General features: G+C 39.1%; 1 protein-coding gene across 3 annotated transcripts; it reads right to left on the bottom strand.

Annotated features, from left to right (window-relative positions):
- Positions 1-141: 141 nt before the first annotated feature.
- On the bottom strand, positions 142-25,883 carry exoc3 (exocyst complex component 3). 3 transcript variants are annotated; one of them, XM_032565852.1, is made up of 16 exons: positions 25,745-25,881; positions 25,161-25,319; positions 19,335-19,554; positions 19,077-19,249; positions 16,864-17,076; positions 16,098-16,276; positions 15,801-15,917; positions 11,481-11,598; positions 9,285-9,410; positions 5,309-5,409; positions 5,106-5,216; positions 4,283-4,424; positions 3,917-4,039; positions 3,605-3,766; positions 1,477-1,598; positions 142-554 (listed from the first exon to the last, which is right to left on the bottom strand). In XM_032565852.1, the coding sequence occupies exons 2-16, from the start codon at positions 25,302-25,304 to the stop codon at positions 353-355; spliced, it is 2,253 nt and encodes a 750-aa protein (XP_032421743.1). In that variant the 5' UTR covers positions 25,305-25,319; positions 25,745-25,881; the 3' UTR covers positions 142-352. The 3 variants fall into 3 exon arrangements, with proteins under 3 accessions (XP_032421743.1, XP_032421744.1, XP_032421745.1); XM_032565853.1 differs by having other exon boundaries at positions 25,814-25,877; XM_032565854.1 differs by lacking the exon at positions 142-554 and adding an exon at positions 2,367-2,460 and having other exon boundaries at positions 1,489-1,598; positions 25,745-25,883.
- Positions 25,884-26,431: the final 548 nt, after the last annotated feature.

Below are 26,431 nucleotides of genomic sequence, written 5' to 3'. Positions count from 1 at the left end.
TTCCAACATCTACCTTCTGTTGTATTTTTGAGTCAGTACATCAACAACAGAGAACCAACAGATGCAGAAGTACAAGTCTGTGGTTAAGCCGAATGCTAACATTAACAGTGTAACATGACATAAACTAGCAGGAACAGGGGAGCCTGTTAAAAGAATTTATTAAATAAGGACAGTCCAGTTTAGTAATCAGCGTTTATTGGTTTTTAAAAGGAAGCATGGGATGAGTTTGATAATAAAGCAAAACAGAAAGAGTAACAGGAGAAGCTGACGAAGCTTAAATCACACCGGATTTAGAAAAATAGGTTTCTTTGTGCTGCTGTGATTCAACGTGGTGGTGTCAGGCCGTCTGGCTTTATTTGAGCAGCTTTGCGGTTGCCATGGAAGTCATAGAGGTCATGGTTGTAGTGATGGTGGGCACAGTAATGTCTTTGAATATGGGCTGTGTGGTACCAGAGTAGGACACTTTGTTCTCACTGAGGGTCCCGATGATCATCTGCCTCATTTCTCTGCTGGCGTCCCCACGGACAGCCAGCAGTGCCTGGATGTGATCCTCCCTGCAGACACAAAATGGTTATATTCAGATGGTTCTTACCAGGACCGGTCTAAAGCTGGTCACTAACAGATGTAGACTGAAATGATTCCACTAGAAATGAAGGACTGGTTCCATTTTGTTCCACTCAACTGAAACAGCACTTGTTAATTTAAAATTATATTTTGATTCAGCCTGGCACAGGTAAACGTTCTACTGCTCATGCTGGACCTCACGTCAGCTTTTGACACAGTTGACCATGCTTTGCCCATGCCCAACTCCTCAGCCTATCCTGCTGGTGTTTCACGTTCTACTTTAAAATGGTAGTCCTCTTACTTGTCTGTTGGATCAACCTTCTTATACAGACTCCATTCCTGTCCTATTCATTTTGGCATTCCACAGGCCTGTGTTCTGGAGCCATTGTCATTTCTGCTCTATTTGCTCTCTCTTGGTCCAACACTTTAATCATTTAAGGATATTTTCTATCATTGTTATGCTGATGATATCCAGTTGTAAATGTCTTTTCTTCCAAATGGAGACCATGTGATTCCCTAGTAGGTGTATGGTTCAGTAAATGGAAACCAAGGTTTGAAGCTATCACTGTTTCCCAGCTGCTGAACTGACTAGTTCCATACTTGCTAAAAATAATTTTTTATTTATTTACAGTGTTTTAGATAGAAAAATTCAAAGATCAATAAACTAAACCTTGGATAGATGTGTGGTTGACCTATAACCTCTGTAACGGTGCTAAAATCTATCAAAACATAGATCGATGCCACAGAGATCCTTATTTTACCTGTAGTAGACGGGGCATCAGCTTGGTTTGGTGGCAGCAGTGGCAACTGTAGTTTTCTGTTTTAAACAGCAGTAACTATACGCTATATGTATAGTGCAGCTCTAAACATTGCAGATGGGAAACAGGAAGAATGTGCATGTGCTGTGCCTACCTGATATCAGGGTATTTGGAGACCAGAGTGGTGACTTCCAGGAAGAGCAGAGTGGGGTCAGTCAGCTTGAAGACTTCAGCGATGGCAGTGATGGAGCCACAGAGCCGGTCTGTGTCCTCACCCTGCAGGTAGAGAGCCTGTTTAATGCTTCCTGCAGAGAACCCTCCTCAGCCACGGTTAGTGTGTGAACAGCCTGGTAATCTGCTTTATTCAAAAAGTGTTTCTGGACACACACACACCCAATCAATAATCAAAGGTAATCTTAAAATTGCATCGAGGTTTACAAAAACCCAAGGCTCACTCACTGCACGTGAAACAATAATGGGAGACAGGAAGGTCATTTTCATATCAGGACATGAAAATGGAAAGCTATCATGAAATCCAAGGGGAAACATCGCAAACTTCACAAGTCATCTCGTTGGAGGCAGTTGGAGGTTATATATTTTGGACTAGTCCTTCAATAATAATTCTTATTGAAAAGAGGTGTCCGATGTTTAAGGAGCATTTTTTCAAACCGACGTTCCAATCCGACATTCTGCTGTTCTGGGACAAAGTAACGCACGAGGAACAATACTCGTTTCAGATGCTTCCATCCTTAGAACAGCTGTCAGGAAAGCCATTACCTATTCTATTATAGTAGATATACAGTACTCTATCAATATTCAGTATGGTTTTTTTTATTTATTTTTATTTCTCACTGTTGAATTTTTTTTTAATTTTACTTTATTGTATTTTACATTTCAAATGCTGTAATCTTTCTCAGGGAAAGAACATTTTTAACGGTTGTTTCACTTATGCACAGTACCACTTTGTTTCCGAACAGGTCACCAGCCCGTCACAGGGCAACACAGAGACAGACAGGACAAATATTCATGCACACACACACTCACACAATAAGGACAATTTAGAGAGGCCAATCAATCTGACGGTCATGTTTCTTTGACCGGAGTCTTTCTCCATGCAGAAAGATCCCGGACCTTTTAGCTGCAAGACAACGGTGCACATTAGGTTTAATGTGTCAAAGGAAATACAAAATAGATAAATAGAAATGTAAATTAATTCGGCTTACATTAAGCAGTCTAAAATCAACTACCAAATGGAAAAAAAAAAATACATAAACACAAATTAAACTGTTGTGGTTCAACAGAACATTAATTTTATAAGATGTTAAGATGTGCATTCTTAAACAAAAACATTAGGGGTAAACAAACATTATGTGCAAAACTAAGAATCTTGTTTTAATATAAAAGGAAATCTTCCTTTTAAAAATGCTCAACACCAAAATGTATGTCACATAAAATCCCTGTAAACAATAAAATCTTGTGCACGCTTCCTAATGACTTGGAACTTTGTCCTAAGCTTCCAGTTAACAGGTTCATTCAGTCTGTGTTGAGATGAGAGGTGAGCTGACACAGAGCTGAGCTCCGAGTATGGGAGCTGCAGAGGCCAAAACAACTACGCTTCTGCATGTTCTTACCTTATCACAGATGGATGAGAAATTCAGTTCAGTCCAGACTGTAAACCAGTCTTTTTCTTTGTTTTTATGGCAGTTGGTAAACAACTATAGGAAGCATCATCACATGTCTCCAGTCATGTTTGCCTTCACCTTTACAACTTAAGTATCGCTGCATCCGTGATGATATTTATGTCATGAAATTAGCATATCACCATAAAGTTTATCTTCCCGGGCAAGCTTTTTGTACCAGTATTATTGGGAATGATATGATATGGCCCAGCCTTAAATGTAAACTTGGCTTCTTTGAGAATCAAATAAAATTGAAAAAAAGTCATTATGAGAAAATGGCTTGAGTAAAAAATAACCGCAATAAAGATTGAAATAGTCCATGATATCTTCAAAAGAGCGAGGATCACTTTCTACATCAGAATGCAAAAGTATATATGTTTGGAAAGATTGAAAGGAAGGACTGAGGACAGAAAACACAGGAACAGATTGGGTCTAAAAGAGTTGCACTTTAATTCAAAGTGCTCTTACTGGAGGCACACTCCAGTGTTCATTTGTCTTTTTCTTTCATTTTTGCCCACCCCTTGTTTTTCTCAGTTTTGTATATGTATATAAAAACATTCTTAAAGTAAAGAATTAAAACAGATCCTGGAGCAGTGAACTCACCGCTGCCAGTTTCTTGAAGAGGAACTTAAACTGCTCAGCTTCTTTGATCATCCTCTCTGCTCCCTCTTTCCTCTCATCAGCATTTTTAAAGGTGATTCGTTTCTGCATCACTGCTTTCAGGTACTCCACCACCACCCTGCGCAGGGCCTCATTGGTCATGTCCTGCACACAGCACATCCAGCAGGTCAAAGGTCATAGTACTCACAGAGCTTCTTAACAGGGACCTTACCTGGTTGGGTTATATCTGACCCATCCAATGCAAACATTTAATTTAGTACTACAGAAGACCTTCCGTGTGCAGCCTCGCCGTACCTGATTGAAAGGTTTCTTGACCTTGTTGAAGTCATTGAAGTAGTCCTCCACCGTCACACAGATGGTATCCACAGCATGAGAACCTGCCAGCCACTTCCGGGTCAACAGCTCATTCAGGTGACTCTGGTTAACACAAAACCATAGTCAAAGAAGTCACATAAACTGGAAGCATTGGGATGGGAGCAGAACAAAGAAGTCAGAGAGTGTGCCACAGCAGCAGTTGTGTGAGGGAAAGGGATAGTTGGGTGAGGTGACAAAGAAACTGAATTGTTTCTCTGCATGAAGCTTCATTAGATCCCTCTACCTCTTAATGAATAGCTTAGTTGTACAATCAGACTGGTTCAGTTTGATGCCAGTAAGTCTTACTTCAAGGTCTAAGAAGACTTCATCCAGCAGAAACTGACAGCCTTCCTTCACAACCTCACCGAGGGTCCTCTCGATTGCAGCGTCACTATCAAAGGGATCCAAAGCTTGAGAGTACTTCCTCTTCAGACTGTTGATGGACTCCCTGAGGAACCCAGATGAAAACAATCACTGACCCTGAAAAGCCACAAGTATTCATAACCATTAAGAGTGGAGTGGGACCATAAGATCATCTCTAAACTGTGCCGATAGTATTCATCTTCACTGAATACTATCTGAGGAAGCTGTAACCAGTGTGAAATGTGGAAATGCTCAACATAGGAAATGCAAGACTTATTTTTAAGTCTTGTAAAATCAAGAACTCTTGATTATAGCAAAGTTTCTTTGACTTTCACTTCAAGATGGAAACTGTGACTACTAAACTGTACATGAATACATGAATAACTGTACATGTGATCTTACTGGTGGAGTTTGTTATCAAGGACATATTACACAAAAAATAGGAAAACAGTGTGTTTTCAGCTTGACTGGCCGGTAAAAAAATTTCTCCACCAGCCACAGTAGCTGGTGGAGAAAAAAAGATTTATTTAAACCTCTGATTGTGGAAAAAAAACCAAAAAACAAAACAGCAACAACAACAAAAAAACAAAACGTTTACCTCTGACCATGTCTGGATTTGTCTTTGCTTGGAATCAATCATGGTAATCTACAATAAGACTCAAAACACAGGACTGCCAAACAGGGAGAGGCCTGAACTGCTGGACTAACTTTACATAATGTCAGAGTAACTAAGAGTTTCGTTTTGATGTTTAAACTGAAGTCTTACTTAAATGTCTGACAGTTGTTGACAATGGCGATCATATACTGTATGTAACACTGAGGCAGCTGTCTGTCCCGCAGGTGTTCCTCTTTATAGGCTACCACCTCCTCCCGATACCTGTATGGAACGCACATTAGCGCAATATAAATACTGCAGAAATATTTTCATACGAGGTTCAATTACGGTGTTTGAGTATTTGAAGGGAATACCTCATGAGGAAAGAATTCATCTGTTTCAGACAGAGTTTCAGAACCTGCTCCTTGAAGTCCCCATCTATCTGGGCAGCAACTTGCAGATTCTGCTCAAACATCTGGTGAAGATTTAAAGAAAGACATATAACCACCAAAAATGTGACTACTCTACTTTTTCTAAATGTCCCTTGGGTGTGTGCGTGTGTGTATGCATGGTTGCTTGTCCTGTGTTTAATTCTATGTTGCTCTGTAGAGAACTGGCGACTAGTCCAGATGTACTCTGCCCAATGACTGCTGGAGACAAAAACCTCTAAACAACTGCAGTGCCATGTTGGCCCCAATTATCTAACCCTTATCACGCTGAGGTGCCATGCCAGAAGGCTGGGTCATGTTAGATCATTCACAATAACACCAGCAAAGAAATAGATAAAAACTTGTCTGGGAAAATAAACTTTATTGTGATATCCCAATTTTATGGTGGAACAATGTCACCCCATCATCCATGCAGATAAATTCAAGCTATAAAGGTGAAGGCAGACATGGCTGAACTGACATAAGAAGAAGGGAGAAGGTGGTCAACTGGTTAACAGTCTGGAGTGGACTGAATTTCTCAGAATTATATCAGAATTATACCTGCGATAAGGTAAGACTATGGACCTCTTGCACCGTGATATCACACGTGCAAGATCCCGCCCCCATCGCCCTGCTGGAGGGCAAAAACGTAGACAATAGCCTCTGTAGTGTTTTAGCCACTGCAGCTCCCATACCTGCCGTTATCTTGTAACAAGGAGCCCAGCTCTGCGTTGGCTCACCGCTCCTCTCAACACAGAAAAAAAAAATTAAAATGACCCAATCAGCTACGGTGAAAAACTTTCTGAAACACAGACGTCTTTCCAAAAAATAAATAAATAACTTGAAGCTTAGTGCAAGATTCAGGGCCACCGAGAAGTATGAAACAGGACAAATATTTCCTGACTGTTTTGTCTGGAGGAGCAAAGATATGAGGCTACTCAGAAACATTGAGAACAAGCTAGCCCTCTACAGCTAGTCAGATCTGCTAAAACATTTGAATAACTCAATAGAAGCTGGAGTTGAAGGTGCTCATCGCTCCGTGTCCCAAACTAGCTATTGGTTTAGGAAAAATATGAAACAGCACGCTCATTGCTGTTAAAGCAATGAAAACAGTGCTGCGGCAAGGATGCAAGGAGGGGCCAGTATGAAAGCTAAAAATCAAAGCACTGACAGTCATTACTTCATTGGAGAGGTCAGTGGCAGATGGACAAAATGAAAATGAACAAAGCTCCTGATCATTAGGAAGTGTATGCAAGCTTTTGTTTGCAGGGTTTTTATGTGACATAAAATTGGTAGTTGAGCAGTTTTAAAAGTAAAATAAACATGATTCTTAGTTTTGCACATACTGTTTATGTTCTTTAAAAATACACCGTCAGGGGGAAACACTTTTTAACATCCTGTAAAACTAATGTTCTGTTGAACCACAACTGTGTAATTGGTGTATTTAAATATTTTTATTTCCATTTAGTAGCTGATTTCAGACTGGGTTTTTTTTAGCCAAATTAGTTTAAATTTTTAGTTATCTGTTTTATATTTTTGTTGATGCATTAAAAACATATTGTAATATTTAGTATTTATATACAAACACTTTTTTAAAGTAGTGACTTTAAAAAGGAAAGCAGAAAATGTGGAATATCGTCTGCGATATAATTTTTTTTCAACAAGACCCAACTCTACCATGACAGACGTTGGAAGTGAGGAACGGGAGTACTCAACAGTACTCTGGATTGCCTCCAGAGTATTTTTTGCCAGTACTTGGCTTCTACTTGTTCAAGTCAAGCTAGTTCATCTGTGCAGGTAGCACAGCTGGCCAGGGCTCATAGACAGTTGTGTTTACAAATCTTGGAAGTAGCTGCCTCAGAAGCAGACCATCCGTTATCCCTTCTGACGTTTTTGTTGATTTGATCAAATTACAGAATTTGCTTGAATTCATGTCACATAAATTATACCACTATAGGCCTGTCGCGATAAACAATAAATCGATTAATCGTACGATAAATTAAAACTATCGACATCGTCTCTTCTGGACTTTTTCTCTTTCTGTTAATGACACTGAACGAAAAAAGGCTCAACTCCGGTGCTCTCCACTGACTCCTCCCTTCCTCATTTCCTCAGTGTAAAGCCCAGCGCACACTACACGATCTTAGAGCTGTCCGATTGTCGGCCCATTTTCAAAACCTGACGGACCACACATTAGCCGACAGAAATCCTAGCTATAACGGTTCGATCGGGTTCGGTCCTGCTGTGTGGTGTCCAACAATGGGCACAAAATAATGGCTACAAGTCCAGTGAACTAATTTTAAAACCAGGCATTAATCAATGCTTTACTACAATCTACCTGCAATGCATGTGGCTAGTGTCAGCGTAAAGTCCTGACTGAATGAAAATCATTATAACCTATTTACGTCACGTTAACGAAGAACAGCTGAAAAGTTACCGGGTTTATCAACTGCGGTAGCAATTTCACTCCAACTCCTCCTCTTGTCATTTCTATATTCTTTGCATGTTGAATAAACATTAATGTTGTTTCCACGTATCATCTCCAATGTCCGCTGGACTTCGTGTTGCGCCATTTCAGCTGTTTGGGATTCCCCGACGTAATTTCCCCTCAGAAAGCACAGAGGGGAATCCGCGCTTTCTGATTGGCTACCTGTCACATTCAACAGGCTGCCTTAACGCTCCCAGTCGGGGAAAATCCCTGATTTAGATCGGAGGACGATCTACCGTAACACACCACACAATCTTAGAAAGACCAACGTTTTAAGATTGTTGTAAGGGGAAAAATAGGAGCAAAAAATCATGTAGTGTGAACTATTGCATCAGGTAGTCGATGTGCCCATCTTCTCTATTTAAATCTAATTATTACTGAAGGGCAACATAATTTACAGACTTCATAATCTGCACTCTTTTGGTTGAATGCAGTATTTATTTCCACTTTTACTTTATGTTGTTTAGTTTTTTTTTCAAGTGCGTTTTTTGTTAATGGAGACCATTTTATTTTCGTTTTTGGTTGTTTTGTTTATTTTGTTTATCAGTTCCAGTGTTAAGTGTTCTTTTGAAAATAAAATGTATCTATCTTTGGCAAGAAATCGGATGGATTATTATGTCATTTCCATTAAATCAGTGTAAAAAGGTCTTCAAACAATATTATCGTTTATCGCAATAATTTTTGAGACAATTAATCGCTCAGCAAAATTTGCTATCGTGACAGGCCTATACCACTATATCATTAAGTGCTTCCCGTTGCACAGGAGAAGGCTTGAAAACGTACGAAAGTCTAGATGCTAACCAGTTATTTTGTACACAGTAGGCTACATGATGCAATATTTGATTACATCTTACTAATCTTACTTACTTATGACCGTTAATCTTATCTTGTAAAAAATGTTTGTTGCAAACACGGAGTCCTTACAATTGACTTTCCTCATGAAAAGATTTATGATAAAATTATATTTGGTTTACATCCTTGTCTGTTTGGACAGCTGGCAGCACAGCAACCTATGACCATTTTTGCAGAGAATTCAACTGTCTGTCTTTTGACCAGGTTTACAGGAGACAACACGTGTATACTTTGTTTTGACATTATGGCACAGTGGGTCATGTTTTGAAGAACGGGAGGTCACGTGCATAGAGTCAATACAATAGACTTTTTGAAATAGGTGTTAAAAATATTGACCTTTTTTCATAATTTTTCTTAAATGTACTTCATACAACCTCATCCTATAACATAAGCAACAGGGCAGTCAGTCAAAGAGCAGCTTCTTAGAACTATGTTCTCTAGATGTTTTCCCAAGTTGGAGCAACATTTAGAATCTATACAGAAAAATTTATCTGTTATGGACAACAAAATTAGTTGACTGTAAATGAAATCAGAAACAGTATCAAAAGTTCTCCTCCAATGCCATGACAAACTGTGTGTTACCTGAAAGACGATGGCAGGCAGCGTGGTCTGGTAGTATCCATCTTGGTCTGCCTCAGGCTCTGTTTCTTTCAACCAGTCTTTCTTATCCGTTTCCAGGGCCTTCCGCAGCCAACCTGTTATATTAGACTGGAGAGACACACACAATCAAAGAAATTTGGACACATTTAATAAAATAAAACACAACTAGTGTAACAACCACTGCTCATCTTAGAGATGTGGGCTATAAAGGAGGCAGCAGTCAAAAACGCATATTAAAATCAGTCTACAATGAACTTCAAAAGATTTTACCTTCATTTTTAAGTTTAATTTTTATGCAGCAATGCACACATTGAAATTGATATAATTGTAAAAAAAAAATGGGCTAAAATATGTACACCAAGGTTTCCCCACAGAAAGCTTGCTAAGCCTGGTGGTCGGGGGGCCGAGGCGGTCCAACAGTGGCTCACCATGTTTTTGTATGTTAAGTTGACAGGAAATGTAAAAAACATTGCTGGGTAATTATGTTACTGGAAGATATTGCTGACAATACTTAAACCCACAACTATAGAATCTTAAAAATAAACAAGAAAAATACAATTAAAATAAATATCAATTATTTGCACTGCTTTTAAATCCAAATTAAGTCAACAGTTAGTGAATCTAACAGCACAGTGTAAAGTTGATCACATTCACTACATCTCGTTGCTTGTACTTGTGACAGTGCAATGACAATAAAGTTGAATTCTATTCTATTCTAACCAGCCCATGCCATAAATGAACTAAGCAGCTGCTTAAGGCCTCCCAGTCCTTCAGCCCCCCCCCAAATGCTAACATTTTAAAACAGACTTTAACACAGAATTTTAACATTAATTTATTGAGAATGTCAATGCTGTTAAAATTTAATGGTTTCAGCATAGATAAACGATTTTAAATCGTTTAACATTTAAATTTAAAATTTTAAGGAGATGGCAAGTTTACTTTGTAACAGTTCAAAAAGAAATCTTCAGTTAGTTTTGTTACCATAGCAACAATCTGATGCTATGAGTTTAATCTGAGTTTGAGCTCTGTTTCTTCACAAATACATCTTAGTAAACTACAATGATCACTAATTGCTTTTTAGGTTGGCCAATTAAACTAGGCCCCTCGGGCGTGCTGTGGTGGTGTAGGGGACAGCGCGACCCACGTTTGGAGGCCTTGAGTCCTCGACGCGGCCGTCGCGGGTTCGATTCCTGGACCCGGCGACATTTGCCGCATGTCTTCCCCCCTCTTCTTCCCCCTTTCCTGTCAGCCTACTTTCATATAAGGGACACTAGAGCCCACAAAAGATCCCCTGGAGGGGACAAAAAATGTAAAAAATAATAAACTAGGCCCCTCTCCCAGATTTGACTAAATCCAAGTTGAAATGCTGTTAGAGGTGCCGATGTTCTTGGCAGCAAGAGGGACCTGTTACGGCCCTGGGCCTTATGGGCTGGGTTGCAGGTGTCTTGTTGTCTGTCTTTGTGCTCGTCCCCTTTACAGGTGCTGCTGATTTTATTCATTTGGAGCACAGAGCATTTAAACCTGGCTGTCTCCACCTTCTGGGTCGCCTTTGGCGTCCACTCTGCCTTGATGCTTGCGGTGTTTTGTTGCCAGGCCTCAGCTCCCTTCCTTTTGCACATTTGAGTTTGTCTTTGTTTTTGCACTTCAACAACTCCATATGCACTCATACATCACATCCAAGCATTTGCATTACACCACTAATACTGACATCCTCAATCCATTGTTGTTTGTGTTAATAAATATTCCTTTTTATGCACTTTAACCACTGCATGGTCTCCCGTTTTTGTTATGACCTTGAGCCAGTCGTAACAGACCCCTAAATCAAATTCTGCTCAAGGCCTCATACAACCTTGGACCGCCACTGCAGTCCAGGGTTACCCCATGATGAGCTAAATCCACTGCACTGCGCATCTCTGCTGGATACAGAAGGGCAAATGGAGAGATTTAATTTATGTGGCCGTTAACCTTCCAGCATCGAAGGTGTATTAAGATTCTTTTTAATAATTTCTAGTCCGGACATATAAACCCAAAATAAAGTTGTCTTTAATTTGAGAAGTTATTTTTTTTCCATTTGAAAAGCTCAGCTTTTTGGCTCCAAATGATCAGTTTGCCTGTGAACTGGAATTGCAAACCCAGCAGAATGTCTTTTAGTGTGACAGGTGTGTGTGTGAAGCTTACAGTAAACGTCTTCACATATTTGCTAAGCAGGTCATCCACTACTTCCTGTGGCAGCAGCGGTTCAAGCTGATTGATGTCAAATTCTGAACACAGATCTGGATGCCCCATCATTTCCACGCTGTATAGCAAGAAGATATCCAGAGTGTAAAATGTTAAATACACATAAATAAACATAAAATAATTCATGTACATGTGTAATTGTAAGTTGCTACAACAAAGCAGGGACTAGAAATGATAAGCAGAATATGGATTTGTGTTGCAAGTTTAAATGGGTTTGATTTTTTTTCTGTTATTGTTTTTATTAGGATCAAATGTTACAATCTCTTCTGTGTACAATTCAACTTCCACCTCACAGATTGAGTGTCAGACCAACATTTGCTAATCCAGGTACCCCCACCCCTCTTTTTTTTCTTTTTTTTTTTACAATAAAAGAACAAATGTAACAATGCGATTAGGGGCTTGACCCCATTCTTCTTGTTTTTGGAGGAAACACAATCAAGTGTGTAAGTTTGCCAGGATCAAAACAGGGATACATTATATAACATGACAGTAATTTCATGTGACAAGACATTTAATCCATGGGGATTACTGGTTTTACAGTTTGTCCATTTTGACCAGATCCTGAAAAATTATTCCATTCAACCTTTAACAGAGAACGATAACTTCTCTAGAATGCAAATGTCCAGTACAATTTTGAAGCAGTCAACTGTAGGTGCTTTAGGTTTTAACCATTTCCTAGTGATTGTCTTTTTGCTTGTTGCCAGTAGTAACACTTTTTAATCTTTCAGAGAGCAGTTATCAAATGGAATGTCTCTTAAGTACAGGGCTTCACATTTACAGGGGATTCTCTTAGTAAAGATGTTGTATAAGTGATCTCATAACTACTCCCACTATAGTTTAATCACTGGACAACCCCAGAAAATATGACAATGACTGGCCCCAATTGTCCCACAGAGTCTCCAACAGGTGTCTCCACTGCCCTGATGTTTTTTTCTGAGCTGGGGTTACAAAATATCGAACAGTGTTTTGTAACCCCAAATATTTGGCCATACAGTATAATTTGTCGAACCTTTCCCAGCCTTCAGATGAGATGATTACATTTTATTCTTTCACCCAGCTGTTTCTTATGTAGTCTGTATCACCTTGTTTAGATGCCAGAATATAGTATAGAAACAAATTTCATGCATGAACCTGATTTCAACAAAGACAGAAAAACATTAAAAATAAAAATCTTGGTATGGCTGTTTCCTATTTGTCTTGTGTATTTTGATTAAAATATGTCACCTTTTCCAACACATTAGACACATTTCTCAAAACACTGAAATGTCTCCTTTGGGAAAAATAAAAAGTTAATGTGACAAGACATTTAATCCATGGGGATTAAATGTCTTTGAGAATCCATCCTTTTAATATCCCGTCATTCTTAGTCTTAGTTTAAATGCTACAGGCTTCAGAGATTTCCCCCTGTCTCATAGTATTTCTGTCTAGTAAAGAGAAGTTTCTTTCTTATTTCTTGCATGTTTCTTCAACTTTTTTTTTACCAACTCAATTTTAGTTCTACTTGCCTCTTGGAGGGTTTTGGAATGTCCTTTGGTTTTTTTTAGTTCCTCTTGCAGCAGATTTTTGTTTTGTTTAATTTTCTTTTCGTCTGAGGAAATGACTATTATTTTCCCCCCGATTGCCCCTTCAGAGCATTCCAAAGTATTGCCTGACCAGGCAGGCTATTAGTATTTCAGTTACACAAGAAACATTCAGATCGCACAGTCGAAAAGATTATGAATCCTTTTACAAAGAAAATACTGTCTTCTCATAAAGACACAGCAGAAGCTTTCTCAACCTACTACAATACACTGTAGGACTCAGAGGAGACAGACAACAAAACAGAGAAGATTAAGAATATATTGGTAATTAGATTACCAAAATTAACTGAAAAAGATGTCAAGGCAATGAGAGATTCAAACACCAAAAAGGAAATTGAGGAGGTCATAAAAATTTAAGGAACCAAAAAGTGCCAGGAGTAGATGAGTTTAATGGTGAATTTTCAAAGATCATGGTCAGCACGGGCCAGCACGATTCAACGGTTATGCCACTCTTACAAAGAGTATTTAAATATGCCCTCAAAAATAATGACCCCCTGACGTCTTGGTCAAAAACAATAATATCTATAATTCAAAAAAGGCAAAGACCCCATAAACTGTTCCTCTCACAGACCAATAAGTTTACTCTGCTGCGACGTAAAATGTTTGACTACAATATTGGCAAATCGGATACAAAAATGTATATACACAATAATTAAGCCAGACCAAACAAGGTTTATAACAGGGTGTCTAGGGATATATATCAAAATATACAGTATACCTTCTCAGTGTCTAGTCTGAGGAGCATTGAAGAATCTTTTTTTGTCTCGCCAAAGAGATCATATTTATGGTATTTGATAGGGTGGATTGGCAGTACTTGAAGCACAAGCTGGGGAAAATGCATTTTTATACAGTTTTATTAATTGGATTAGTGTGCTATATTCTGGACCCACATCCAAAGTACGGGTGAAAGGAAACTCTTCAAAGAACTTTGGTTTAAAAAGAGGAACTAGACAGGAATATCTTCTTTTGCCTCTACAACTTGCAAACAGTATTGAGCCCCTGGCAGAAAGAATATGGACAGACTCTAGAATTCATGGAGTAACATCAGGAGGAGTGACCCATAAAATTTCACTATATGCAGATTACATTATTTTGTATATTTTGAGTTGAATCACTAAGATTATGACTGCTTGAAGATATTTTGGACAAATATCAGGCCATTAAGTAAATAACCGAAGTCAGAGGATATGATGTTGGTCGTCAGATGACCAACATATTTAGATAAAGAGGTCACTTTTAATTCGTCCAAGAGAAGATTCAAATATTTGGGTGTGATGATTATACCACAAACCCCAAAGCTATTTAACAAAAATGATAGTAGATTAATCACACAAATAAAATCAGACTTAACTAGATGGACGATTCTTCCTCTGTCCCTCCTGGGCAGAACAGAAACAGTGACAACGAATTTACTCCTATGATTAATGTAATTAATGTAAGGAACTCCCTATTTGGATAACGGCCTCCATTTTAAAACTTTGGATAAAATTATTACTAATTTAATTTGGCAAGAGAGGAAACCAAGAAGTTGAACTTTTTTGCAACATTGCCATTTGAACCTTATCTTTCTTGAGTTTAGATAAAACTCTCCATCTCTTAATTGGTTTATTTATTCCATTTATATAAAGAAAGAAACCACCTTTATTTGCATTCTCTCCGTTTAGGTAATATTCTTTACCATTTCACAAATAATGCCGGAAAGCCTGCCCCCACTCACTAGACCTAATAGAATATGAACAGGTGAAACAAAAACAAACATGCAAACAGGAACAATGAAAAAGACGGTTCTCTTTCAGTACCCTAAAACCACGGTTTACTCTGCGCTGAAGATGGCTAGTGGGTAGTCATGGTGCAGATTTATTTGTTTTTCATGCCAGGCAAATCCCTTATGTTTCCAAGCCTTGCAAAGTAATGACTGTTTATACTGCATTTGAAACTCAAAAACCTCACTACAACTGAACACGGTAGTGTTCCCTCTGAGGGCTGTGGTCCCAGTGTCCGATGAGCTCGTTCAACCTGCATGTCCGTCCCGTTGCCTATCAGAATGAGTCGCTCTTTCAATAAACTCTCCACAAATGTAATCATCGATTCAGAGTCCTTTTCAGCCCCCTCTGACGTTCTCTCTCCTGGATTGGATCTCTGGGTCTACCAGCTTATCCCCCATCTTCATGTGTAATTTTAGTAGCTCTGCACCATTTCCTCCGTGTTTTGGGTCCACTCCTCCATCTTCTCCAGCCGTCACTCTACTTCATTAATTCTTGCATTCACTTTTCTTATTTCCTCTTTGATAGTTGAAAGTTGATCTTTGTTTTCCTGGCAGAACCCTATCAGCTAACATTTCCAGGCTAGTCATTCTGTCCTTAGGTCCTACTACCTTAATAAGATAACTTAAGTTAACTTAACTTAATAAGTTAGATGTAACTTTTCTGTCTGTATCTTTTTGTCCTCTTTTCTCTATTGTTATATTGTTGTTTGGGCTTCATTACAGTCTTACACCATTTAACTGCTTTTTGTAATGCAATATTACTAAGCTGAATGGGAATAATTCTGTAATAATTTATCCAGTTCTCGAGAGCCTTTCTACCAACCTACCATCTTTACAGTGTCCGACCAGAACCTCAAAAGTTTTTGATTTTTTTAAACATGTATCGTAACCAAAGGTGCTGAGTAACAAACTAACCTCTTATAAGTGTTGAGAACCCATGTCAGCAGTGACACAATTTCATTAGCTTCCAGATCCTCCAAGGCCAGCTCTTTCACACGAGTGGACACAGCGTTGTGATAGAGGCTGAAAAATCTAGACCATAAAAACATCCAGAAATTGAACAATATATTACCATTCAGGGTTATTTCATAAGTTGTTTTTGTTTAATTTAGATTTTCTGACTTAGAGCTTTAAAAAAGATCTATTGCTTCTAAATGAAAAGACTATATTGTGCATAGTGTTACAAAGAAGTAAGAATTCCAAATGCGTCACCTGTTGAAGGTGTTGTAGTGTGGGGGGAAGCACTGCACCATGAGATTTTTAACAACAATAAGGTCGTCCAGAACGTATTTCCTGGTTATTTCCAGCAGACGAACAAGCCACATTTTATCAGCCTCTCTGGTCACTGCCTGGGTGCCCTCGATGCGTGTGCTCACAGTACCCTCCAACACCTGATGAGGAGGAGAAGGTCAGATTGAGCAAAAGAGGATGGTGTATGCAAGGAAGAAGAAAAAGGTGGAATAGAAAGACTAAGACTCATTTTGATTTCCACCATTCAAAGTTTCACAAACTCATACACATTTTGACTTTGTATCTGAGTTAAAGTGTTTGTAGTTGTAGAAGTTTAGATTCTACGTCCAAACTACACCAGGTTTCTTGCATGCTCTGGTTCTCAACCCCATTGAGACTGTGCGATCCTCATATTTTTGACTATCAGTTCAGGACTAGGGTCATACATTGACAAAACTGTCATCGGCTTACATATGGTAAGAGATCTCAACAACGGGAATAAAAGAGATGTTAAAGTGGTCCAAGAAAGGACCCCTGTGGATCTCCACAGTTGAGTTTTGTTTGTCCAGATTTATAATTACGGAATGTCCAAAAGTAATCCATGTCTGCCTAAAGCACTGCATTCCAGTAAGGGACTTGGAAGTATTTGGACCTAGAAGTAGTTCTCTGAGCCTACCGTTTCAGTAATATTCTTAACTTGAAGGCTTTGAGAAGCATTCATGAGTAAATCCATTTAAGCTCCTCTGACCTGAAACATCTTGTCCTTCCAGTGTTTGGGTCGCCCAGGTGGAATGAAGCCAGTCTGTTTCTTCCGGTCAACCATCCGCCGGTCAAGCTTCTCCTCTCGCTCAATGATACGGACCACAGACACCAACATGGTAGGGTCGCGACGAACGGTTACCATGGACCTCTGCAGTACCATCCACAACTGCTTAGCAAGCTCATCTGATAGTCTTTGTACCTTGGAGAAAAATTGGAAAACATTTATAGAGTTAAGACTTATAGAATTTTTATATCTGGAAATGTTAAAACCATCAGAACACCCAAACTGGTTTTATCAACAATAATGCAACAATAAAATTTTTTTCTTCACATAGAGACAACATCAAAACCATTTGAACTGCTTAACCCACCTGTTATGTTCGTTTCTACGGTACAGCAAAAATGTTCGTGGGTCAATTTGACCCGGGGAGTGTTTAATCATGCAATAGTGTCAGAAACCAAAAAATTCCTCCAAAACATTTTTGTATCTGATTATTAACTCCAATATTAACCATTTCAATCAATATTTGTGCAATGATGTTTTTTTATTTCTCAGAAATTAAGGATCAATGACGACAACCTACTCATTTACTCATTTGGACATAAAAAATGGAATTTACATTTTTAATGTCCACTGAAAAAAACCTAGACACAAAAAAACTATAAATTTCCTTGAAATTGATCTTTGGTCAATTTTTTTATTTTACACTTTTTTTTTTCAATGGGTGATCTTTATAATTGAATTTGAGACACACATACTGTTCTGGGTCAAATTGACCCGCTGATTAAAATCAAGATAAATGAGTCATGAAGAGAGTATTTATGTTTTCCTCTACTTCTGCTGAGTGTCCACTCAGTGAGGGTGGAGCTTGTCCACGGAAACAGAAAAGATTCCTGTCAAAAGTTGTATGAACACCTGCTTTCTCGCAGTTTCCTAGTGAAGTAAAGAGAGTAGTGAGAAAGTGGGCTTGTGTGTGTCGGGGTGTGCATGTATGTGTGTGGTGTGATGTGTTTGTGTTTGTGTGTGTGTGTGGTGAAGTATGGTTCATAGCTGCAAGGAAACATATAGAAACGGACATTTTTTCATCTTCTTTTTGCACCTTAACCTGACTGCTGGGTCAAATTGACCTGAACAGTATCTATGTAAAAAGTAGACCTAGGGGTTGGTACAAATGTGTAAAATGAATAAATTTTCAATTTATATGTAGAGTACACCTATTAAGACAAATAGAAAAAGTTTCATGCAAAAAAAATACGTCCAACTATTTTTAAACTTTAAAACGGGTCAATTTGACCCAGAACATAACAGGAGGGTTAACCCTCCTGAGATTTAATGGTAATGTGGTCTCTCTGACAGCTGACAACAGCTTCTCTCTGTAGTAGTTCTTCACTAGGTTGGCAAATATTTCTTGGAGTGTATGAGCCTATTCTTCCACGGCAAATCATTCCATCTCATCTAGGTTGCATGGTCTTTAAGCATTGTTGGGTCTCCAGTAATGATGGACTGAACAACAAGGAATGTACTGTAGATACTGGTTTAAAAACAAAAATACACTGCATTAACCTACTGAGTTTTAGGAGGAAGAGGAGTTTTACTGCATGAATGTGTGACATGTTAACTAAAACCCATCTGCTGAAGGGCAGCTTCTTTTCACAATGGCTGTTGTATTGAAGAACACCTGTTTTTTGGACCCATCAAGCAGACTGAACAAATGCCTTCTGTGCTTAATGCAGAAAGTTATTGAGTGCCTCCCTCAACATGCTCTATCTGCATCCAATTGAGTTCAGTTCAGATAGACACTGGATGATCATTCATGGATGATCATCCCTGTACCCACAGACTGTACAGCTGCTGTCTTTTGTTTCTATTCCGTTACACTTCCGAGATATTTCACAGATTTTACTGAGTCTCGAATCCCTTTGTCATCTTTATTTTAATTAACATCTAAAATATTTACATCATCGAATATTAACTGCATAAACTTTGTAGTGAGTGAAACATTGTTAAGATCTCAGTTCTGTTTCTTGATACCAAAGTTGTGAATCATTTCATGTGCATCCTTGACTTCATGACATATCAAGGTGTGTATTGATCCCTCCTTACTATGAAGATTTGTGGAGGTTTGTATTGTTTTGAGAGTGAAGCAGGATGCTTACTAAAGCTAGCAACATCTTATAATTGCACTTAGCTACACTTACGTCTTCAAAGTAGATAGAGATGAGGTTCATGTCACTGGTGTTCTTGCTGTCCATACGATACTGCTCATACATAAGGTCATCGCGAGAGCACTCCAGCTCCATCAGCTTCCTGTGAGCCTGCAGCAGCTCCCCCTGCTCAGTCAGCTGCTGGGTCTCCATCACTATCTCTGGAACTGAACCCAGAACAATAGAACAGCATACAGAACATTAACCAGATCCAAAACACTCATATTTTAGATTTAATATGACAAAACTTACCAGAGAAAATGTTTTTCAGGTTTTCCACGGCAGCAGCTAGCTGACTGTGCTGAACAACAGCATCCTTCACATCTTTTAGGTTCTCAATAGTGTTGATGCTCTGCCTCCAGTCTTTGCTCACATTAGCCAGAGAGCTCTGGATATCTTTGACATCCAGCAGGGCGGTATGCAGTTGAGTCAATCCTGTGCGAACACCATCCAGCTGAGACTGGATTGCTGCCTGAAAACCATCACAGAAAACAGAACTAGTTATTGGAACTGTTTAAGGGTGAGTCAAACCTGCCAAAACACAGCAGATTAAACCAAAAATCCGATTAAAAGAGGTTCCTGTTTTTCTCACAGCTGCCATCTGCTAGTGTTTAAGCTTAAGTAAACCTGTACAGGAGGGGGTATAACTTAACAGAGACTCGGCAAGATTACTACCATTAACATGTATATGAATACTGACAAAAAAATTACTTATCAGGCTCAACAAAATGAGGAATGACACTGTTTTCCTTTTATGTTGAGAAATAAACATCTGCCTCCAAACACAATAGGTTCTCCTAATGCTAATACAGCCCTAATTCTGCAGATCTTTATCTTGCCTCCATTTCAGTCATAATTTTGCTAGAACTTCAGTGGTGTTACTGTTGTTCTGAAGGTTTTAAATGGCATAACTGAAGCTTTGATAATAAAAAAACCCCAAACAAAAAAACAATGCTGACTTTCCCTTTCCGCTAATTTCTCAAAGGCATTTGTTGTTTGTCACAGCCTTTTACATTACAAATACTCCAAGAAAAGGTTGTGGGTGGCATCAAGTGGTTTGTTCTATGACTTTATAGTTTTGTGTTTTTTATGTTGTAAAGTACTTTGAAATGCCTTGTTGCTTAAATGTGCTATAAAAATAAAATTTGATTTGATTTTGATTCCTAGCACATTCCGACTTGATTCATTGCAAACTATACGTTGTTCATTTCTTGCAAAGACATTGACAGAATAATATCTGATAATGTCTTAAAACTTATACATAAGACAAGTTAGCTGAATTAGATCCAACAAATTCAAAAAGTGGTCAAATATATCATTTTAAGATCTTCACATCATCACACTGGACATTTGACAAAAAACATCTCCATCAACCCTACACCAAATTAGTTTGGTGTGTTCCTAATTTCTTAGTAATAAAAGTTTCCAAAGTAGTAACAACATTTCCAAATATAAGAATTAACTACAGATTTAGTTTCCAAACTAGAACAGGTATATTTTAGCTACTTAAGGAAAAAAAAAAATTGATAGAACTTATTATTTACAAGAATTTGATGTACATTTACACCTAACGTTAATCAAATGTTTGTCAGCTGTTGGTTTTTCTCAACAAGCAGTTGAGTCGTTCGGGTGGGTACGCACACCCAAACTCTTAATTAGGGTGTTTGAAAAATGTGCTTTTTTATTGGTTTTAGTTTTTATTCATTTTTTTATTTTTATTTATTTAATATCAAAGTAGGAAACACATGATGTGGTGCATTACATTAATAAAAGGAAAAAGAGAAATAAAAAAGAAAATCACAGAATAAACAAAGAAAAGAAAACAAAGTTTTGTGTTTTAAAGGATGAGTATATATTAACCATATGTGGTTCTAATTTTAAATGTCATGTTATTATGACCTGTAAGCACAGAAGAATCTTAAAGAACAGAAATAAAGGCTTTCAAACATCTATGCGTGTGTAATAATCTATAACAATGTGTTTCACTTGGTATATAAAAATCTGGATATCCCTGTTTCAACAGTGCGTTATTGAAAAGTTCCTGAAATAAATGGACTTTTCAATAATGTCCTAATTTAATTAATGAATCTGTGCACTGAATGAAAAAATCTAAAAAAGAAAAACAGAGTTGTTGTTTCTTGTTTACCTTCAAATAACTAAAATTTTTAAGTAAGGCAAAGTATTACAGTCCTGTTTACCATTATTGACACCCATGATGTTTATGCATTATGGAATATTTACTTAAGGAAATTCATCAAGTATCGCATCATATATCGTCACCTCAGGTTCCCGCACATACTCCTTAACAGTCAGCCTTCTTACTAAGACCCTACCGTTGCCCTTATCTACCCCCAACTGTACCATGCCTGTTATTTTTAGCCTGTAAGATCTCACTTCAGCACGCCTACTTCCTTAGTTAATTATCCTTCTCCTTCCCTTTTTACCGTCTCTCGGCCTTGGAACTCACTTTTCGAGGGAAGACATCTCAAATCAACATTGCAAAATGCTCATCCAAGCTTATCACAATTCACAGCACAGTGCCTTCTGCTGGGGTCTGAGCACCAAAGAACTTTAATTCATTTATGTCAACAAAACTTTTTAATTGCTGTTTTTCTCTGTGTGAATCTCAGGTTGAAATGAAGCCTAGGCATAAATTCAGAGTGGAAGACTCTTTAGCCCCAACTATATCACCCAATCACCATGTCACGTTCATCCGCCGCAGCCTATTGACATTGTTCCATACTTTGTCATAGCCAGTCATCGTTCAGTAATCTGTTTATACGGACCTTCATCAATGGCACCATCTGCTTTCCAGCCGTGCTCTACACATCTCCACCTCTTCACCACCTCTATGCTCCCGGCTCCTTCAGCCTTCCATCTTTTCTCCAAACTCCACCACCAGTGTACGGGGGAAGATGTCTCAAATAATCATCACAAAATGCTCATCCAAGCTTATCGCAATTCACAGCACAATGGCTCCAACTGAAAGAAGCTCCTGGTTTTTCCACTATTCTCTGCATGTCATCACAAGGTTTCTTCATTACAGCATTCATTTGGGCAGAGAAGTACTTTGTATGATGTGCTCAGCAGATGCACAGTTCCATTGGGTGTCTGCTAATGGCGATAGTCTGAAGGAACTGAGTGGAGGAAATCACAGGAGAGGGCTGATCTGTGAGGTGGAAGCTAAGCTGGAGACTGGAGCTCTGAGGAGAAGCTGTGTGGAAAAGGCAGCGCTTGGTGAGAGCAAGTGTTCAGACACCCTGGAATGGTTTCCATGGGAGATTCAAAGATTTCTCAAAAAAGTAAGTAAAGTGTATTTATAAAGTACTTTTCACAGAAATGAAATCACAAAGCGCTGTACAATAAAAATCAACCTTGAAACAATACAAAACATAAAACCAAGATAAGAAACACAATAAAATCAAGAGATAAAAACCTGGGAAAATAGAAATGTTTTAGTTGCTTTTTAAAAACCTCGACAGAGTCAGAAAAACGGAGCTGCAAGGACCAACTGCGGGGCCACCGACTGAATGGTTCGGTCCCCTTTAGTTTTTAACAGTGTTCGTGGAACAACCAGGAGATTCAGACTTAGAGAACGAAGACCACAAGCAGCAGAATATTTAGTTACAAACTGACAAAGATAATCAGGAGTGGCCATGTAATGCTCTATATGTCAGCACAAGTACTTTAAAACAAATTCTAAAATCAACTGGGAGTCAGTGTAGTGAATATACACTGCTCAAAAAAATAAAGGGAACACTTAAACAACACAATATAACTCCAAGTAAATCAAACTTCTGTGAAATCAAACTGTCCACTTAGGAAGCAACACTGATTGGCAATCAATTTCACCTGCTGTTGTGCAAATGGAATAGACAACAGGTGGAAATTATTGGCAATTAGCAAGACACACTCAATAAAGGAGTGGTTCTGCAGTTGGGACCACAGACCACTTCTCAGTACCTATGCTGTCTGGCTGATGTTTTGGTCAGTTTTGAATGTTGGTGGTGCTTTCACACTCGTGGTAGCATGAGACGGACTCCACAACCCACACAAGTGGCTCAGGTAGTGCAGCTCATCCAGGATGGCACATCAATGCGAGCTGTGGCAAGAAGGTTTGCTGTGTCTGTCAGCGTAGTGTCCAGAGGCTGGAGGCGCTACCAGGAGACAGGCCAGTACACCAGGAGACGTGGAGGAGGCCGTAGGAGGGCAACAGCCCAGCAGCAGGACCGCTACCTCCGCCTTTGTGCAAGAAGGAACAGGAGGAGAACTGCCAGAGCCCTGCAAAATGACCTCCAGCAGGCCACAAATGTGCATGTGTCTGCACAAACGGTTAGAAACCGACTCCATGAGGATGGTATGAGGGCCCAACGTCCACAGATGGGGGTTGTGCTCACAGCCCAACACCGTGCAGGACGCTTGGCATTTGCCAGAGAACACCAGGATTGGCAAATTCGCCACTGGCGCCTTGTGCTCTTCACAGATGAAAGCAGGTTCACACTGAGCACATGTGACAGACGTGACAGAGTCTGGAGACGCCGTGGAGAGCGGTCTGCTGCCTGCAACATCCTTCAGCATGACCGGTTTGGCAGTGGGTCAGTAATGGTGTGGGGTGGCATTTCTTTGGAGGGCCGCACAGCCCTCCATGTGCTCACCAGAGGTAGCCTGACTGCCATTAGGTACCGAGATGAGATCCTCAGACCCCTTGTCAGACCATATGCTGGTGCGGTTGGCCCTGGGTTCCTCCTAATGCAGGACAATGCTAGACCTCATGTGGCTGGAGTGTGTCAGCAGTTCCTGCAAGATGAAGGCATTGAAGTTATGGACTGGCCAGCCCGTTCCCCAGACCTGAATCCGATTGAGCACATCTGGGACATCATGTCTCGCTCCATCCACCAACGTCACGTTGCACCACAGACTGTCCAGGAGTTGGCGGATGCTTTAGTCCAGGTCTGGGAGGAGATCCCTCAGGAGACCATCCGCCACCTCATCAGGAGCATGCCCAGGCGTTGTAGGGAGGTCATACAGGCACGTGGAGGCCACACACAATACTGAGCCTCATTTTGACTTGTTTTAAGGACATTACATTAAAGTTGGATCAGCGTGTAGTGTTATTTCACTTTAATTTTGTGTGTGGCTCCAAATCCAGGCCTCCATTGGTTAATAAATTTGATTTCCATTGATGATTTTTGTGTGATTTTGTTGTCAGCACATTCAACTTTGTACAGAACAAAGTATTCAATGAGAATATTTCTTTCATTCAGATCTAGGATGTGTTATTTGAGTGTTCCCTTTATTTTTTTGAGCAGTGTAGAACAGGACAAATATGACAGAATTAACTGGATTTGGTGAGAAATCTGGCTGCTGCGTTCTGTATTGACTGCAACCATAAAATTGAGGTTTTATCCAGGCGGTTAAAAAGGGCATTACAGTAATCCAGACGAGATGACACGAAAACATGCATGATTTTCTCTAAGTAAACTCTGGAGACCATTTGTCTAATCTTAGAAATATTTCTTAATTGAAAGAAACAAATCAAAGATTTCTCAAACATGCAAGACAGAATCAAAGCAACACTACAGGTATGTTTTTGATAAGGGAATAACATAATAACATTATATAAGCTCAGAAAAGTCTATTTTACATATTACTGCCCTTTTAAACATTTAGCAACCATTATTATTTTAAGGTAGCTTTCTATAGCTTGTTTATGGGAAATTTTGAATTGCAAGTGTGAGGCCAGACACTGCTGTTTCGCGCTCCCCTTTATGTCATCCCTAATATTTTTTTTAATCTGGCTGAGATCAGGATTGCAGGTCAGAAAAGTTTTTTTTGGTAACAAGAGCCTCTCTACAAACTGTCCCTGAGCTAATCTGGAAAAAAACAACAAAAAAAACATGATGTTTGGAGGTTATAAGCTAGAATGCTGTCAGTTTTGGCTTTATGTGCCTCAGCATCCACTGATGATGTTAGAAAGGGATGGATTGAGTGCTTGACTCGATATATTGTATATTAGAATAGACTCTTCACACATTTCCAATTCAGTTACAGTGCTGCTGGTTTGATGTGGTGAAGTACCTTAAGTCTGGCCTCCACCGAAGCCTTCTTCCGGGCTTCTCTCCTTCGGTACTGCTCCACTTTATCCAGCTGGTCGGACCTCTGCAGCATGCCGGCCACACGCTGCACTGCAGTCGCTACAGCCTCCCTGCTGGTCTCCTCCATGACGAATATCTGGACCTACGGAGGGAGGGTTGAAATCCCAATTTGGGAATTTTGTCACTTCCACGGGGATCGTTAATAGTTCAATCTGCTGGTAGAAAAGTTTCTTAATCATTGCAGCTACTTCCACTGAGGACACTCAGCAGACTCGGTCTATCTGGGGACTCTGGATCTGATCAGCTGACCACAGCTTTAATGGCGTCAGCAGGTCATCGCTACCAACACCAGAAGAACATTATACTGGCATGTAAGCCAAGGTGACGTAGATTCCCATAGAAAAAATAACAACAGCACAACTTGACTTTGTCAGAAAAACGATAACTGAGAACTGATAAATCAAGAAAGGTCATCTGAAGCTGCCATAGCATCGCTAAGCTAATTGGAGACACGAAGTTCTTGGTGTTTCTAAGCGCTTCTCTACAGGAACCAGGAAACATTCTTACCTCAGCAAGTTACAGAAGAAAACTGGTCTTTGTCTCTACAAATAAAACAATGTTTCACATAGAAACTGCCTTTGTTGTATTGTTGCCTCCTCTTCCTCTTCTGTTAGCTTCTTCTTCTTCTTTAGATTTTGACGGCAGCTTGCATCCATTATTGTTGCACTACTGCCATCTATTGGATCCTAATATCTATACCTCAAATTCTCATAATGATCCCAGTATTTTTTTTAAAATGAAAAATCTTCTTTTTCCCCTCGATACTATTAAACTGATGAACCACATTCTCAAATTTCAATTTCCTATTAAAACCTAATTCCGTTCTTAATAATCTTCTTTGATTTACATATTTTCTACAACTAATAAAAACATGTTCCATCGTTTCTACAGCATCACAGCAACTACATAAACCAGTAAGATGTTTTCCCATCTTAAAAAGAGTTGCATTTAAAAAACTGTGACCGGTTCTTATTCTATTTATAATTATCTCCTCCCTCCTGTTTATTCCTCTAATTTTTTACTACATCAACTGTATTTTGTATCCTATATAAATGCCTTCCATTTATTTCATTATCCCACCTAATTTTCCATATCTTCTTACTTTCTCTCCAAACTATGCTTTTGCCTTCAGATTTAGATAACTTTATTGGCATATCAATATCTTCTTTTTTAATAGCCTCCTTAGCCAACCTA

This window comes from Xiphophorus hellerii, chromosome 6 (assembly GCF_003331165.1).
Source record: "Xiphophorus hellerii strain 12219 chromosome 6, Xiphophorus_hellerii-4.1, whole genome shotgun sequence".
NCBI classification, from domain to species: domain Eukaryota; kingdom Metazoa; phylum Chordata; class Actinopteri; order Cyprinodontiformes; family Poeciliidae; genus Xiphophorus; species Xiphophorus hellerii.
This window is presented reverse-complemented; position numbering and strand designations above follow the sequence as displayed.

What these genes read in the sequence shown, in the direction of transcription:
- exoc3 (XM_032565852.1), bottom strand. Translation starts at nt 25,304, where the DNA reads ATGGAGGAGACCAGCAGGGAGGCTGTAGCGACTGCAGTGCAGCGTGTG. An exon ending in CACTACAACACCTTCAACAG is followed by an intron (nt 15,918 to 16,097) that starts GTGACGCATTTG and finishes TTTATGGTCTAG; the next exon opens with ATTTTTCAGCCTCTATCACA. An exon ending in TCAAGAAACCTTTCAATCAG is followed by an intron (nt 3,767 to 3,916) that starts GTACGGCGAGGC and finishes TGCTGTGTGCAG; the next exon opens with GACATGACCAATGAGGCCCT.